Source organism: Meriones unguiculatus, chromosome 9, assembly GCF_030254825.1.
Source record: "Meriones unguiculatus strain TT.TT164.6M chromosome 9, Bangor_MerUng_6.1, whole genome shotgun sequence".
NCBI classification, from domain to species: domain Eukaryota; kingdom Metazoa; phylum Chordata; class Mammalia; order Rodentia; family Muridae; genus Meriones; species Meriones unguiculatus.
Window position 1 is genome coordinate 10589643 of NC_083357.1, and position 17510 is coordinate 10607152.

General features: G+C 49.3%; 1 protein-coding gene across 3 annotated transcripts in view; it reads left to right on the forward strand.

The window, feature by feature from the left end:
• Positions 1 to 17510, forward strand: part of Tmem273 (transmembrane protein 273) — a 30628-nt gene extending 13118 nt beyond the window's left edge. Inside the window, exons 1-5 of one of the 3 annotated variants that reach the window (XM_060390884.1) lie at positions 1835 to 1863; positions 5921 to 5974; positions 6793 to 6930; positions 8802 to 8832; positions 16653 to 17510. In XM_060390884.1, the coding sequence (XP_060246867.1) occupies positions 1857 to 1863; positions 5921 to 5974; positions 6793 to 6930; positions 8802 to 8832; positions 16653 to 16836 (414 nt within the window). In that variant the 5' untranslated portion in view covers positions 1835 to 1856 and the 3' untranslated portion in view covers positions 16837 to 17510. Of the gene's footprint in view, positions 1 to 1834; positions 1864 to 5920; positions 5975 to 6792; positions 6931 to 8801; positions 8833 to 16403 lie in introns of those variants that run through there. The other 2 variants (XM_060390883.1, XM_021655042.2) reach the window with 2 other exon arrangements.

Consider the following 17510-nt stretch of genomic DNA (forward strand, 5'->3'; position numbering starts at 1 on the left):
CAGCCATGGGGGGATGGAGGGGATATGCTGTTTACTTAAAATTTGGCTGCTAAGGTCAGGCCGTGATGAGAGAAAAAGAGGATGACCTAGGAGAAACTGTTTCTAGCAGTTTTGGGGCTTGTGATAGGACACCTGAGTTTTCTGTAAGTCACAGAAGGTTCTAGACCCCAGTGGAAGCCACACAGACAGTGGGAGTAAACAGACCACAAAACCAAGACCAGATAGTCTGTCCTCAGTGTCCTACTGGGTCAAAGGCTGAGGCATACCACATAATGTCTGACATGTGTCACAGTCAGGCTCCGTTCAGACAGCCCCAGGGAGGCCTAAATGGTACAGGGCTGCTGGCCTTGGTTTTCTTAGATGTCCACCCCCTCATAAGCAGCCAGGAAGGGAAGAAGCTACCACACCCACACTACCCAAACAGGCAGATCTAAAAACGAGTGCCCTGCCCTGACTTCAAGGTCAGCCAGAGAGGAAGTGGCGTCTCTGGTGAGCACTTCTTACATACCAGGGTTTCATGTGCCCATTCTCCCAGGAGAAACACAAGTGGTGTGAAGCCTGGCCGAATGTCCCTTTGATTCTGCATGCCCAGGGTCCTTTCTGAGCCTCTCCCAAGCGCTGCGTGGTTCCAGCCCTATACCAGCCTACGGCAGGTTCCTGAGAATGCCCAGCTCACTGCAATGAAGCAGGTGTTCTCAGTAGCTGTTTCCAGGATCCAAGTCACACGGCAATGCTATCGCTCATTCGTCTCTGTGGCTGAACTCTACTTGGCGTTTTATAAACTTGATCTTATCGCTTCAAGGCTTCAAGCTATGTCTGGGTTCAGACTGAGTAGCTGCTGGGAGACCTGCAGAGGACCCAGAGGTGGCTCTTGGGCTAATTCTTAAAGGTGGCGAGGAACGTCAGGGCACAGGAAAGCGATGTAGCAAGGTCACAGCTCCTGCAATGGCCCAGGGGTATCAGAGCTTGCTCTGTTTCCAAGCTCTAACCATGTTTATCTGCAGCTGTCCTAAATAGTTCCCCGTTTCATCCAGTATTCTTCATTCCCACCTCACTCGAAAGCCTGATTTTCCACAATGCTGTGTCTGGACTATCCCATCAGTCAGTGATCAGTATGGTTCTCAAGGCCATCCTGGAGCCAGCCCTTCCCAGCAAGAATCGCCTGAGTGGCTCCCCAGAGGCACATGACAATGCGACTAGCAGACAAGGGCTCCAGGATGGTAGCAGACTTTCACCGCAGTCTCCCTTTGTCACCCTTCGGCAGCTCCTGATCTCAGAGCACTTTGGATTACCCTGCTGCAGGTTCCTTTTGTGTGTGTGGACTATTTAACGACAGGGTGGATGCTGGCCCTGACATTTTGAGGCCTATTTCCTTTAGCTGGGACTGTCAGAATTCAGGAGATCTAAAGTTAGGACCCACCGCCCACCCTCCACCCCCCAATGTTTAAGTACCGAAGATGAATGTGGCCAGGCATGGGTTGACAAACACTTGGGGTGGCCACGCCTAATTTTAGTTCAGATACTTATAGAATGACACATGCCGACTAGCGCACAACTGGGAACCACACACCCTGATTCTGCCCAAATAAGGTGGCAGGGAATGTTAGCCCTCAGTGAGGGTGGGCCCAACAGGTGGACAGCACAAAGAGGCCTGGGTGCCAGGGATGGTCTTTTAGCGGGTCGGATTCCAACAGAGATGGGCAAGTCCAAACTGTACCTCGGGCTCAATCTTCTTAGCTCCCCTGAGGCGGCCCTGCCCTCTTCCGCTGGAGAAGAGGCTAGGCTGCTAGTTAGGAGCATTTACTCTCTTCTCCTCCCCCTTTTCAGCGCTGGCAAGAAACCATGGGACTTGGTGTATGCTGTGTAAGTGCTCTGCTACCAAATTACCCATACCATACCCTTCTCTCAAGAGCCATGGAATCTTGCAGGATTGGAAGCCACTGCAGAGCAGGCCCCAGGCCGAAGGGCTATGGAGAGAGACTGCTGTGTTCGTACCTCATCAAATGTGTGTGAAGCTGCTTTCATAAGGAGGGCAGAGCATCAGGCCCAAATAGGGGTGTGGCAAGACCCTTGAGTGCCTTGATACAAGTTCCTCCGAAGGAGAGCTTCTGTGTGCAGAGTGCCCCCTATCCACACTTGGGGCGGTGGGGACCGCATCTCCGGAAAGCTCCAGGGTCTCGGCAAGTCCAGGTAGAAGGCAGCAGCAGAGGCTATGCTCGATCTCCGCACCCAGCTCATCAGGGACAGTGCTGGAACACGGTGTACATGTGCATGCGTATGTGCGTGCCTGTTTGCGTGTGTGTGTGTGTGTGTGTGTGTGTGTGTGAGAGAGAGAGAGAGAGAGAGAGAGAGAGAGAGAGATGGGAGTGGGGGGATTTGCCTCAGCAGTGATGGCCACTCATCCAGGTCCAGGCTCTCTGGACTGCACAGGGTCTTAGAGCCTGTGTTTGGTTCTGAGCCCTGCCCCAGCATTGCAGGAAGTCCTACAGAGTGTGTGCACAGAAGCTCCTGCTGGCTTTGCTCGGGCTTCCTCCTGGGGTCTCACACGTCCCAGTGCAGACCAAAGCACCCTGCAGTCCTGAGACTGTACTGGCAGACAAGCCCTGCTAGGGCCATCCATTCTCCAGCTACTTTGCAGATCTGGGGGCTTGTGGAGGGTCTACAGCCCGAGAGGGCCTCCCCCAGCTGGTGACCCTGGCAGGAGGCAGGTCGCCTAGAGGATGGATCCTCACCCAGGGGTTCATTAGAGAGCAGAGTTAGAGCTCCCAGTGAGAGAGTGAGAGCAAAGGAGCTAGGGCAGATGGGAGGATTCTTTTCTCCCTGAGGAGGGGAAAGGCTGCCGCCGAGTGGCCAGAGGGCTGGCTAGCAGGAATTATTGCTCCATACTTTGACTAGGTTTGTCTCCATCCACTTGTTACGGACAGAAAGGAGGACATCCCCAAACTGGAAGAGCCAGAAATTAGTGGGGGCCAAAGGCAGGCTGAACCCTAGGGGCCGGGATGCCCTCCCTGGCTCCTCCCTTCTGTCCAGCACAGACGGAAAGAGGCCTATCTGTCAGCAAAGGGCGTGGTTCAGGCAGAACATGAGCACAGTGCTTCTGAGGCTAGAATCAGCCTGGAACCCTGCTCTCATGCACAGAGCTTCAGTGCAGTTTGGGGTCTTCCCTTGGTCTACGAGTGGTTCAGTCTAGTGGGGGCAGCAGGCTTAGTTGACGTTAATGTTAACACAGTGGAGTCCAATGGTGGCTTCATCCATTAGAGAAAATCCAGGTCGTTGTGTACAGTGGTAAGTGTGTGCATGCACGTGTGTGTGTGTGTGTGTGTGGTAGGCTTGACGTCTGTAGGAAAGAGACGTCTGCGTGTCTCCAGAAGGAGCTGCAGTCAGAACAAGGCTGTGAGACTTTGCTTCAGAATCTCCAGGCTGCATTCACCCATCAAGTGGGTCAGATAAAACTTCCAGACCAGGAGCTGGGGAGGTGATCAGTGGTTGAGGTCACTCGCTGTTCTTCCAAAGGGGCTGTTTTGTTCTCGGCACCAAATCCAGCTGCTCATAAATGCCGCACACAGCCCCAGGGTGCCTCACACCTCCTGGACTCCTTAGCCGTGTCCACTTACACATGCACTTGTCCCTGAGCAGACACATACATATTCACACCATCGAAAGGGAAATAAATCTTTAAAAATAAATCCTGACTACAAGACCAGAGTAACATTAACAGCGCCAGGGATTGGTTCTTTCCCATGCGTGGGTCTCAAGTAGAGCCAGTCTTTGGTTGACCGTTCCCTCATTTTTTTTGCTCTATATTTATCCCTGCATATCTTTGTAGGTGTAGAAGGTTTTGTGGGTAGGTTAGTGTCAGTATCCCTTCACTGGAAAGCCTGCCTGGATACAGGAACCTAGCCTAACTCCTCTGAGAGGCTTCACCCAGCAGCTGATGGAAAGAGACGCAGAGACCCACAGTCAAACATTAGACAGAGCTCAGGGAGTCCTATGGAAGAGTTGGGAAGAATGACTGAGGGAGCCAGAGGGGTCAAGGACTCCACAAGAAGCCCTACAGAGTCAGCTAACCTGGACACATGGAGACTCACAGAGACTGAACCACCAACCAAAGAGCATTCATAGACTGGTCCTAGGCCTCCTGCACATATATAGCAGATGTGTAGCTTGGTCATCATGTAGCTTCCCCAACATCTGGAGTGGGGATCCTCTCTGACTCTGATGCCTGTCTTTGGATCCCTTTCCCCTGACTGGGCTGGCTGTCTTGTCTGGCCTCAGTGGGAGAGGATGCTCCTGATCCTGCAGCGACTTCATGTGCCAGGGTGGGTTGGTACCCCTGGAGACCTCCCTTTTCTCAGAGGAGAAGGAGAGGGGAGAATGCGAGGAGGAATTACAAGGTGGGAGTGGGAGGAGGGAGGCTGCAATCAGGATGGGAAGTGAATAAACAAACAAATCCTGACCTGAATCTCCTCCTCACCGAGCAGAGAACACGGTTGTTCTTTGTGTAGTGTTAGCTTAGCGCACTGTGCTGAGTGTCACTGAGGGTGGTCAGTGATCATAGGGGAGTGGGAAAGCTCTTTGCTGATTGGACAGGCAGAGGCTCTGTCCCTTTCATCTCTGGGAGCACCTGCTCTCTCCCATGGAAGACCCACTGAGGCGCATGAGAGGAGGCTGAGGCCCACTTGGCCGCTGGCCTGGGTGGTATGGAATTATGTCCCCATGGTTGCTAGTTTCATTCTCTGGAGTTTCAGTCAAATGTATTCTATCATGGTTGGCAAGCTAAATAGAAAGATTTCTGAAATAAACACTTCATACATTTCCAATAACTTTTTATAGTATAACATCACAATCACTCTGCTTTAGGAGTAGCCATTGTAAATATTTGTGTGTGTGTGTGTGTCTGTCTAGGTGTGTATATGAGGGAGAGAAGGTGTACATAGGGTTTGGGGCTCTGTTTTCAGGTGTCTGTGGTGAGTCGTGAGCTGCGTTTCCCACAGATATGATGCATGGCTTCCGGAACCCCAGCCCTGCCAACTTCTTCTTTACTCATTCTTTGGGCACATTATTAAGTTCTCAGTATCTCTGGTTCCTCATTCATAAAACGGTAATGATCACCGGGCCCCTGTCACCAAATGATTGCTGTGTCAAATACATCACCGACTGGACTGCACACAACATCTGACTCAGAATAAGCGGCTGAGGACTGCCAACAGTCTCCAGGGCCCACAGTCTTCAAGGGGTGGTGAGGGCCAGCAGGATGCAGGCTGGGATCAGCAGAGGCTCTTAGAAAATTGCCTGGGAATAGGGTGCTGAGCCCAACAGGACTTGGCTCCCTGTCTGGGCCTTGAGGGAAGATTTAGCACCTCAGCAAAGCCCTGAGACTCCGTGACATCAGAAACCTGCTGAGTTCCTGAGCGTGGGTGGCCGATCCAACAACCTCTCAGCTGGAGCTCGGGCCTCGGTTCCAACCAGTGTTGTGCTTCTTTTTGTTATTTTTAGTGTGTGATGTATATGTGAGTCTGTGTCTCTCTGTGTTTGTCAGTCTCTCTCTCTCTCTCTCTCTCTCTCTCTCTCTCTCTCGTGTGCGCATCTGTGCATATTTATGTGAAGGCCAGGGGAGGGAGGACATTGGATGCTCTGCTCTATCACTCTCTACCTATTTCCTGCGGCAGGGTTTCTCACCTAGAGCTGTGCTGGTGGCCAGTATGCCCCAATAGCCCCCCCCCCCCCCCCCGTCTCTGCTCTGCTCCAGCACTGAGGTCACAGGCACATGTGTGACCACGCCTCCCCCACCTTTTAAAAATGTAGATGCTGGGGCTTGAACTTGGCTCCCCACGCCTGTGTCTCAAGTTCTCTTTCCACGGAGTAATCCCCCAGCCCTGGCTGTGGGTCTCTAACAAGGCTTGGGGTGCTTTCTTCACAGGTGTTGGAGGAGCACGAGTGCTGGCAACAGGCAGGTCCGCTGAGACCGAGATTGGTATGTGGCCTCCATGTCTGTTCTGTGTACAGAGTTGGCGTGAGACCCTACAAAGAATGCAGGTACATGCTGGTGTGCGTTCTTGCTAGCCAGCACACATCTTGCCTGCAGGCACATTTATTGGTGAGAGTACACAAGCCCCACCCAGGTTGTGTGCTGTCTCTGACCAGCAGCCCTTGTTCCCCTAATGCCTTATCCTGTATCTACAGGCCCTTGACAGCAGGTTCGGCCATTCTCCCCAGTCCTCACCTATGTTCATCTGTCCTCTTTCTGCAGTGCCTACTCCTCCCCAGATAGAGGCTTGCCTTTACTAGCAATGAGTGATCCACACATCACCTCCTCTAAGGAGGCCCTGGACCCCATGACTCCCCAACCCCTCCAGACTACCCGTCCTGTGATATTACCATGAGCCTTTCTCACAGACTCGAGGCTCCTCTAAGATAGGGCAGGCCCTTTCCCGTTAGCTTTCAGGTTCATCACATAGCAATGATTTTGATGGATGAGTCAATGAATGAATTAGGGAATAAATGAGGTAGCATCACATGAAGCCAGAGGAGCAAGCTGCCTACCACTAGAACTCGTGTGGCCAGGTCCTGTGGAACTTGAAGGACCCTTGAAGATGGGAACAGTTCTGACAGCTGGGGAGACCAGGGCTAGGGCTCCGAGGGCTGGGGAGGGGCTGGGAGTGGAGAGTAGAAAATAAGGCTAGCATAGCAGGTTGACATGCGGGATGTTTAGGTCCAGCGTTATCTAGAGCTATGGAAGGCCCCTGCAGGCTGGCAGCCAAGTCATGAGCTCAATTCTTCCCTGTGCTACAGACTTCAAATACGCCATCATTGGTATGGCATTGGGAGTAGCCATATGTGCAGCTTTCCTTGCCCTGAAGATATGCATGATCCGGAGACACTTGTCTAATAATGACAATAACCCTGCAGACCTGAAGAACGCACCCCAGGGTAAGCGACCGACAACAAACAGAAGAAGAAAGGACTGTCTGTTGGCCTTGTGTGTTGCTAGGACAAAACACGTGAGGCAATCAACATAAAGATAGGAAAGGGTTTGGAATCACAGTTTTGGAATTTTGGTCCATGCTGTTGGTGTGCTGTTTTTAAACTCTACTTTATTTGGGGTCCTTATGCCTCTACCTTCCTTCCACCAACCCCCTAACACTAAGTAGGAGAGAAAGAAGGTTAGAAGGGACAGGGGACATAGACCTCTTTAGACTTAGTTCCTGCTGATTAGGGTCATTGGATTCTTTGGGGGAAATACCAATCTCGTAGTCAGGATATCCAGCAGTCAAGCAGCCTTCTTTCTCTGTCTGTCTTTTGAATTTCTCCCCTTCCCTCTCTGGGCTCTCGTATTCACGGCTTCTCCAATTCCTCAGAATTAAACTATCTCCAGCTGGCAAAAACCCTGCTCCTCTCTGAGCCACACAAAGCAATTATCAGCTGTGGATAAACTAAGGCAGTCCCATATCCCCACTTGGGATTAAAACAAAAACATATTCACATAACATGACTGAGTTTTTGAACAAACCAAAACTTGCACTAACCGTGCTTTATTGATCTTCTTGGTTTGGGACTTGTGGTGATACAATAAACCATGCATGTGTGGAGGAGGAAGCTGGTTCCTCTCAGAGAGAAGAAACTGGAGCTCTACAATCCTCCTCAAGGACATGCCCCACAAGGACTAAGATCTCCCAGTAAGTCCCACCTTTTAAAGGTGTCCCACTTCCCAAGAGCACTATGGGCTGGGAAATAAGCCTTTAACAAATGTGCCTTTGGAGAACATTCTAGACCCAAGCTAGAGAAAACGGTGACCTAATGTGAAGCTCTACGGGAAACTCTGTGGCAAAAGACAGAACAAACCCACAAGCCCACAGCCCAGGAACTTCCACGGATTATAAATGGAGTGTCCCTGAAACTCTCTTCCTGCTGTGTCTCCCTGCCTGTCTCACTGTCACTGTGTACCTCTGCATTCAGTTGATTCTGTTATTCCTGAGAATTATGGTTCCGGAGAAAGATGGGAAGATCTGAAGTCAGTTTCAAAACAAGACTTCTGTATTCTAGTCCCGTTGATAATGATCAGATAAAATCAGGAGGCTCTGAGGTCCTGAGCTCAGCTGGCTGATGGGCAGGTCAGACCCAGAACAGAGCAGTGCACAATCTGTGTGGTGTGTGGGAGGGTCTCCCTGTAGGGTCTGAGCAGTTTCTCTGTGCATGATGTAACAGAATGCAACAGTGATTCGCGCCATGCTCTCTGGACGACACTGGCAAAGCAGACCCGTAGACAGTGGAGATGATGATGGTGTACTTTCTTTGAGGTAGATCTGAGGACAAGGAGGAAGGATCCCCTCTTCTCTTAGAAAACGTGGCCATGGCCTGTAAAGATACATGGGAAAGGATGGTGTGGGCCCTGAGGGAGCTTCCAGAAGTGGGCATCCCTGGTTACAAGCACTGGCTTCTCTTTCCTTTTGTTTCCCTAGCCGTAAGAGTAGAAGAAGCTGTCTCTTCATCACACAGTCCCCATCCTCCCTTCTCCTGAGAACTTCAGCCCCTTTGGGAGACTCGGGCAGCAAGCTGAGGGGTTGTAGGCCTTGGGTGGTATGGGAATGAACACTTGGTCACACCTGTGTGCCAGCCAAGGGGCTCAGGGACTGGTCATGCACAGAGAGGTTCCACCAGCACTAAGATGTACCCAGAATGACTTTCCAGGGAGTGGCCCACTCTGGAGCATCTCCTCTCTGCTGGCTTTGAGCCCTCACCCCTGCCCGCTGGGCAAAAGAGTCATGGGCCTACCCTGCTAATGCTCTGTTTTCTCTCTTTAGACACCATTACGTTGAGGAAGAGAAGCCCCAGGTAAGGTTGCTGCAAACTGGTCAGTGGGGGACGGTCCCCTAACTCCACCCCCTCCCCTACCTCAGCTCTTCTGTCACCGGCTTTCTCTAGAGGACTGAAATGTTCCCCATAGGTCCTGCCTGCTGCTCTTCCCTTCTTTGGACTGGTCGGGGGGGGGGGGGTCATGAGAGCAGTGGCCATTAGTACGATAGCCAAAGGGGCTCAGCACTGTCATTGCACCTTGGGTTAGACTCCTCCCCAAACACCTCGCTCAGAACCATCCACGAGTAGTACACTTAGACTAAAGCCCACAGCCCCTCCATGACCAGAGTTTGCTCTGGGTTAGATTGGCCCCCTAGCATCCAGAAGTCTTGCTTTTCTGCAACTATGTCTTCTTCGGTCAGCCTGCCCCAGAGACATTTGCACTCACTGCCTTCTAACACAGAGATGCTCTTTGCTCACGTCGTTGCAAGCCTTCACCTCATTTCCTTGACACCTCTGCATTAGTGCTAGCGTTTGATTTTTAGATGGCCTGCTTTAAGGAGGAGCACCCACACTGCCCTTCTCTTTCTTTTTCGTGTGTGCATGTGGGTGTGTTTGTATGTTCCAGGCTTGTACACATGTATGTATGTGCATACATGTGGATACCAGAGGCTTACTATGTTGGGTGTCTTCCTCAATCATTTTCCACCTTATTTTTTGAGGCGAGGTCTCTTACTGAACCTGAAGCTTGCTGATTTGGTTAGGCTGGCAAGCAGCAAGGAGCAGGGATCCCCCTGCTACTTCCTGCCTAGTGCTGGGCTACAGGTCTGTGCCCTAGTTTTTGCATGGGTGCTGGGGAGCAAACTCAGCATTTCATACTTGCTGACAAAACTTTTCTGACTGAGCCGTCTCCCAAGCCCTGGCTTTATTTTTCTCTATAGCTCTTTTCCATAGTTACATCACATGTCATTAAATTCTGGGGCTTGTTGTTGTTGTTGTTCATTTCCCTCCTTAAAATGTAACCTCCGTGAAAGCGGGTTTTTCTTTCCATCTTTGTAGCCCTAGCAGGTAGCCCAGTGCCTAGAACAGAGTGTGAGCCTTTGTCTGTGATAAATGGATGGATTGAGGGATGGATGGATGGATGGATGGATGGATGGATGGATGAGTGGACATGAGACCGTGAGAAAGGTGATGGATGGCAAGAGAGAGAAGACAAGCTCCCTTTAGTTACAGGGTTCACAGATGACAGCCATCCGACAATGGGGAGACAGGAGCGGTCCATGTGATCCTGTGGCACCGTGGAGGTGCCAAGGGCTGCAAACCCAGTAGGGAGTGGATTGTGTCAGTGGATTGTGCAGATAGAAAGCAAACAGGAATCCATACAAGCATAGGAACCCTGGGAAGGAAGAATTTGGTGAACGTTTGGCCAGTGAAAGAGCCTGATAATGAGATCAGATGCTTCTCCCTATGGTGTAGAGAGGGAAGGTGTGGAAGAGAAGGGGTTTCAGCTCCCTGGGGTGAATGACTGTGGACCCTGAAACTTCCAGGCGAGCACCAGGACTCAGGGAGGGAGAAGGGTGGGAGTGGGCTGGTCACAATCATCCTCATGGGGCCAGGAGGAGGGCCTATGCCAATGGGAACTCCTCTGGACGAGCCCTTCAGAGGTCATTCTCTCTTGGAACACCTGCCGGATTGCAACCAAGAGGCTGCAGAAAGAACACAACAGTGAGAATGTTCTGGATTCTTTGAGGCATGGGGGCTACGGGAGGCAAGAGGGCTGCAATAGCTATCCAACAATGAACCGTCAAACGCAACGACCAAGGGCGGTGAAGGAAGGGAAGCAGCAAATGCAGCGGAGGCAGGTGGTCAGGTTTCCCAGACTAACACTAGATGAGGCTGGGGATCCCAGGAAGCAGCTGAGCACAAGGAGCCAGCCACCCCCCCTCCAGCTTTAAGAGGAGAGTCCAGTTTTCCCACAGTCTTTTTTTTTTTTTTTTTGACAGTGGCCAATCTTGTAGCTAATGTAGCCCATTTAATGAAAACAAAATCGAAAACACCACACTTAACAGACTTCAGTGTGTGTGACCATTTGTCTCCCATGCTGCTTTGCGAGGCTCGGGAAAAGCTTTTACAGTAGGAACAGATGCTTGGGGGGCAGGACCCCCAGATCCTGGTTGAACTTGTCCTCTGGTTTCCTCACACGCGATAGCAAGACCGCTGTTCTCCGACTCACATCTGGTCTCCTGCTCAGCTCATGGGCTGTACCCAGAGTGATAACTCGCCAGCTGGCTAGGAAGGCTGCTCTAGGTCTAGAATCGTGTCCCATCTTCTCTCTCGCCCTCTTGCTGTTTGAGAAAATTAATCTTGAAATCTGCAGAAAAGCTGAAAAGTTGCAAACAAAATATATATGTTCTCTGCATCTCTCTTTTTTTTATTCACACAGCACTGTTCATTTTAAACTACCTAAGCAGAAAATTGTACAATGACCCATTTTTTTCGTTCATTATTTTTTTTGGGGGGGGGTTCAGTGTAAAAATTACCAAGGAGGGAGGCAACACTGCCTATCTGGCTTAGGCGTTACCCTCTGTCAGCATGCACATACCTAATTCCCCCCAGTCTCCCTGCTTCTTTTGATAGCTTGGCTAGGGAAGCCAACATTTGCTGTCTGCACTCTGGAGATCGCCATGTTTTTTGTCAGCAGCAAATATTCTGAAGACTGCGGCTTTGTGAATATAGACTGGCCCAGCCATTCCTCACCCATGGCTTTCATCCATTCATAATCCTCGTCTGAGCCAGCTGTGGCGGTTGGTGGTTACAGAAATATTAAATGTCCAATTCTGGTACCTCTTCTGCATCTAACAAAGGTCACTCTTTTCTCTTTTTTGACTTTTTATACTTCTCTCTTCTCCTTTTTAATTTTTTGACTGATTATTGCTATTGTAGACTCAATGCATTTTAATATATCACTGTCATAATCCTTTGGTGCTCGAAGAGTCCCAAGTTGAGTCAGTGTAAGGTATTTTTTGATGACAAGTGAGCCCCTGTGACAACACCCTACTATGTGGGAGAACCTCTCAGACCAAACACACACACACATGCAAAACACACATACACACAAACACACATACACAGACACGTACACACATATACACACAACACATATATACACATTCAATCACACAACACACACATACACACAGTATCTCAGGTTCCCTCTGCATTGCCCTCATCCAGGGTCACCCCTCACCCTTTTCCTCAGATTTCCCTCTGCTTTTATGGGATCTGAGTGTTAGAAATCCAGATTTGGACAGCATGTGTCACACTCATGGCCACCACCATGTCATTTTTTTTTCCTAAGTTCATTCAGTGTATACATGTAAACAGGAATGCCAATCTTCTGAGATCTCTGAAGCGTCCTCCTTTGCGCGTGTGTCTTGCCTCCTCTGAAATGGAGATCCCGGTTGTCTAACACAGCAGGATTTCCTCTTTTTGCTTGATCCCAATGACCACACACGATGCTTCCTGAATCACAGCATGCTCTGACAGCCTGCCCAGTGAGCACAAAGACGGTTCTGCAGCACTTGCCATGTGCACACAACCAGAGTGATGTGTTCAACTTAAATAATATTGTTTTTTTCTATGTGGTTAATGCTACCAATTTGATACAATATTAGAGGTAGTAATTCCTAGGTCTCAGAGACTAGGCTACTTCAATGTTTTATTTCAAACTCTTAATTTTATATTTGAACATATAAAATAGGAACAAAGGCCAAATATGGGACGAGTCAAACATAAACGCAGAGAATTATTTCTCTCTATACTGTTGATATTTCTCCGCCTTGAGGTCACCATCTCAGTGACTCCTGCCTGCCTGAACCCCTGCCCCTGCCCCTTTCACAAAAAATGTATTGAACTTCAAACATTTACATATAAACAGTTATAATTTTATACCTATCCATACCTTCACAGATATATTTTGTGGTATTTAAATTTTTTTTAAATCAGATTCATTTGCATTCATTCTGGTGAGTGATATTATCTATAGATAGAATTTGTTCGTTTATATAAATGGCAACCTCATTAAAAACACCGGTTAAGTAGAGTCAGGCCATGCCTATAATTCCAGGGCTGGCAGGGTTGCCAATTAGAGACCAGCCTGAACTACACAGTGAGTCCTCCTCAGAAACAAATGATCAGTGCTGGAGAGATGGCTCAGTGCTGAAGGGCCTGCAGCCCTTTCAGAGGGCCCGAGTTCGGCTGCCAGCACCCATGTCCAGTGGTTCACACCTACCTGTAACTCCAAAGACGCACACACATGTGCTCGTGCGCATACACATATACACGTCCTGCCCCACAAAATAAAGAAATGAACAGAGCAAACCAGGGAACAAATGGGCAGTGCTGGCCCCACCCTCTTTTCCGTTGCCCGATTTGCTCTCCGTTCCCATGCTTGCTCTGATGTTTCTGGACTTGCACACCTGTGGTCAGCAACGGGCAGATACCACACCGTGACTAGTGAGGGATCCCGGATACCGCTTCACCATCTGGAAGGCTGTTTTCTCCCACCCCAGCACACCCACACTGCGCTTCTTCCTCAGGGAGACATTTGCTAGATTAGTTCTGAGGCAAGGCTTTCCAGTTAGCTTTGGAATTTTGCTATGAAAACAAATGTCTTGGAATTTCTTTGGGAGATTTATTATCTTTATACATTAGGTTGAAGTTGATTAACTTCATTGTGACATTAACCAGAAATCCAGGTGGGGGATCTATTTTATTTTTGATTAGCAAATGCATTAATCACGCATATTGGTGGGGTTTAGTGTGCTGTCTCAGGTCATGCCTCCTCCGGACACGAGGCAAACGCTGCCCTGCTTTATCCCCACCCCTCATTATCGATAGTGTATACTCAGGTTAACGTCTCTCTTAACATCCATGGGTGTTCAAGAGCACACAACAGTTTTCTCTGTCTAGCTCACTTCACTTAACACGATGCCCTCCAGCTCTGCTTGTGCTCCCACCCATCACAGGTTTTCCTTGTTCTCTATGGCTGCGTTCCCTGTGAATGAACACCACGGATTTGTTATAAAGATGTTCAACGTCTATTCTCGTGTGTTTCATGAAAGCCCTTGGGTTTTATTCATAAAGTTCTCACCTTTCTTGGCAAGTTTAATCCTCAGTATTTTGAACATCTTGTGTGTTTAAGGTCTTTGCCTCCGACCTGACCTTTGAGTATGTATTACACTGGCTGTCCTCATGGATGCTTGTATCATTTGGCTCATTTTCTCTTTGGTCCCTCTGAGTTTTCATGACGCCCTGCCAAAGCACACCCCTTCTCTCCCAGTTCTTACAGGGCTACTCGTTCCCTCTTCTCTGCCACATCTTAAGCTGCCAGTGTTAGGCGACAGGAGACATAGAGCACTCCATGCCTTGTGCCTGATCTTGGTGGAAAATCCACTCATCATCCACTCAACAAGAAGCCGACAGAGAAGGACTTTACCCACAACATTTAGTGGGCCACTTCCTCACCAGTGAAACATTTCTGATGCATTCCAAGACCCCATTCCTATTTTCAAAATGCTCCGAGGCTCTCTTTGGCTCACTGGATACAGAAGCATGTACTGATTTTATTTATCTCTTTGTTTTTCCTTCTTGAAGGATATGGTAAAATAATTTGGCTTAATTGTCACTCTAAGTGTATTGGGTCCAAAATGTCTTTTTTTAATTTTCTTTACACACCTATGGCTGGGCCATCAAATTCAGCTACTCACTCAGACAGTTTATGTCATCCCCTCCTTTGCCTAGCTTGCCTTTTACTACAGGCTGTGTCTGGCTCTCAGGAGGCTGTTGACATCTGCGCTAAGGGAATTGTGTCTCCTGTGAGAGGCTGACTTTGTCCCGGAGGTGCTTCTTGAGCTCAGGACTGCCACATCCGGTCGGTTGTCCCCTTTGGTCATCCATCTCTTCAGCACATGTTCTGAGTAGGTGCAGACACATGAAGAACTCTCCTCAGCCCCGAATGGGCTTTTAAACTCGGGGCTGTGAGTCAACAGAAGGCATGGACTCCATGCTCAGGCTCTGCCTGCCCAGATCAGCCCCCCACAAACTCCATGTTCTTTTTGACCATTATCTTTTTTTTTTTTTTTTTTTTTTTAGGGAAACATACTAGCATTTGACAGCATTAAAAGCTTTCTCTTAGATTTTCTTCTTCTCTTGTCTCCACTTCCTTTATCGGATCTTCTTTTTAAATGTTTTATTATTAGGCTCTCATTAGCTTTACAGTGTATTTTGATCAAATCACCCTTTGTCCTAGTTTGGTTTCTATTGCTGTGATGACGACCATGACCAAAAGCAGCTTGGGGAGGAAAGAGTTTATTTCATCCTATAGCTCACAGTCCATCCTCAGAGGGAAGTCAGGGAAGGAACTTGAGAGACAGGAGCCTGGGCGTGGCACCTGAAGCAGAGGCCACAGAGGAAGGCTGCTGACTTGCTGTCTAGGCTCATCACACAACAACCTGCAGAGAGCTGGCACCAACTACCATGGGCAGGGCCCTCCCAAATGAAGAAAATGCCCCCACAGACTTGCCTACGGGATGGAGGTATTTTCTTACCTGAGCTTTCCTCCTCCCAGATGTCTACCATTTATGTCAAGCTGACAAGGACCTAAGTGGCTCAACTCCCATTACTCTGTCTGCCACCATGCCATTCTTGTCTTTAGCCTGCTCATTGCCTTGTTGGTTCTCCTGGTGGTAATCTCTGGAAGCTTGGGCTTCACTTGTGCGCTTAGTCCTCAGCCACAGGCTGGGTGGAGATATGCTGTTTTATGGTTGCTGACTTGACTTGCCCCGTGCATGCTCCATTCTGTCGTCTTCCTGCTGTGGCTCCTTCTACACCTGTGATGAGATGTCAGATGCCAAGAGATCATTGCCAACCAGGCCCAACAGATGGCATTTACAATTAGGGAGCAGTCAGTGCGAGCATAAATGTGCCATCCTGTTGTCGGGACAGATAATGCTTATGGGAAACTGTGGTGTCGGTGCAAATTCTGTCTCCTTCACGAAGATGCTGGTGATCTCCATGACGATGTCCCGTAGCTCAGAGCTTTGTGCCCCAACCTCCAGCTCCAGGAGCTGTGGCAGGGCTTGGCTTGGTGACTTCAACCTTTTCTTCTGTTTTCCTCTTCCTAAAAAATTCATGGATGGTGCCTTCCCTCATGTCTGAGCTGGCATAGATGCTAACAACCTGTGATCTAGAGTTGAAGTCATCATTTTTATTATATCCCATAGGCCTCCCTACCTTATTTCTCTTAGCATCTGCCCAGATCGGGACATGTTCTCCATATACAGACAGCGACACTTTCCCCAAATATTCTGATTAACCTTGAGGAATGACACTACTGTATGGATGTGGGCGAAACCTTGGCTTTGGCAGGCAGCAGCAACCTCATGGTTGATATCTGGCTCAGCACGGGCTAAGGGCATCTTTCCGTGTCACTGGAGAAGGTGCCCCCTGGTGTTGACATCTGCTGGTGAGCTCCTTGCACCTGCTCATTGCAAACCGTAAGGACACCATCACTCTAACTGGGAGTCTTCCGCTTTTCTGTCCCTTTCTAGAGATGCCCAGGTGATAGAGCTGTGAGCGGCAGCCACATCAGAAGGGGCTTTTGGGTGTTTTGAGTCTGAATACCCAAGGCTGCTGACGGATCATTGCACGGGCGCAGTACGGGCATAGGAGATAAAGGACTGCACCTGGCAGCACCTCTGTCCTGAGGGATGATGCCAGTCCTGTTCTGCAAGACTGTACAGGGGAAGTACATGAATCAGCAGCAGGGAAAAGGGAAACCCTAAATCTGCATTTCTCAGCCTAGGTGCCCATGTAGGAGCTGCGCAAACTTCCATGACAACACTGTACCCACATCAATGGAACCCCACCCCAACGTGGCTTGTGAAAATGGGAAAAAACCCGAGACAGCTTCCTCAGCACTGTGGGGCTTTAACCATTCAGGCTCACTTTCAGAACTCCCGGTCTCATAGTCTTGGCTTCTAGGAGATTCTGGCTTTAAATACAAACTTGCCTCGGATTGTGGAGCCGACCAGCCAGTATCCAGTGCTGTCAATGGAAAACCGACCTTTTAAGAGAAGAGAGGACAGCCTAGGCTGGAGAGAGAGGAAGGACATTGACAGTCCTGGGAAGGGCCTTGGTGCCGCAGTTCTTCAAATAAAGGAGGGGGATCAAGAGGAAGCCGGACCACTGTGCCACAGAGAGCTACTATCATTTTTACCCTCACATGATTTTGTGGTGATGGTTGCAGTGTACATAGCATTTGTACAAAAGGCCTCAGGAAAGCCACATCCTGCTGCTCTTGTCATCAAGTCGAGAGTCGGGGCACAGACTCTGTGAACATTCCCTCACAACTGAATAACTTCTGTCTTGGAAGACTCTGCTTTTCCATTCTGCGAGAAGACAGGTGGCTGTGTGGACTGGGTCTCACCCACACAGGTTACCTTTCACATGCTGTGCTGAAGGAGGAGCTATTTTTCAAAACCAAGTGCTGCGTTATAATAATGTCTGGAGTCCCAGGGTGTCTTTTGTCTGACTTGATAGAAGTGCTACTCATTAACAGCTTTTGTTAAATGATCACCTGAAGCAGAAACATGATCCTCATAAGCAATCTTTCGTGTGTGAGATAGAATAAATCATCATGTACTGGGGCTGGAAAA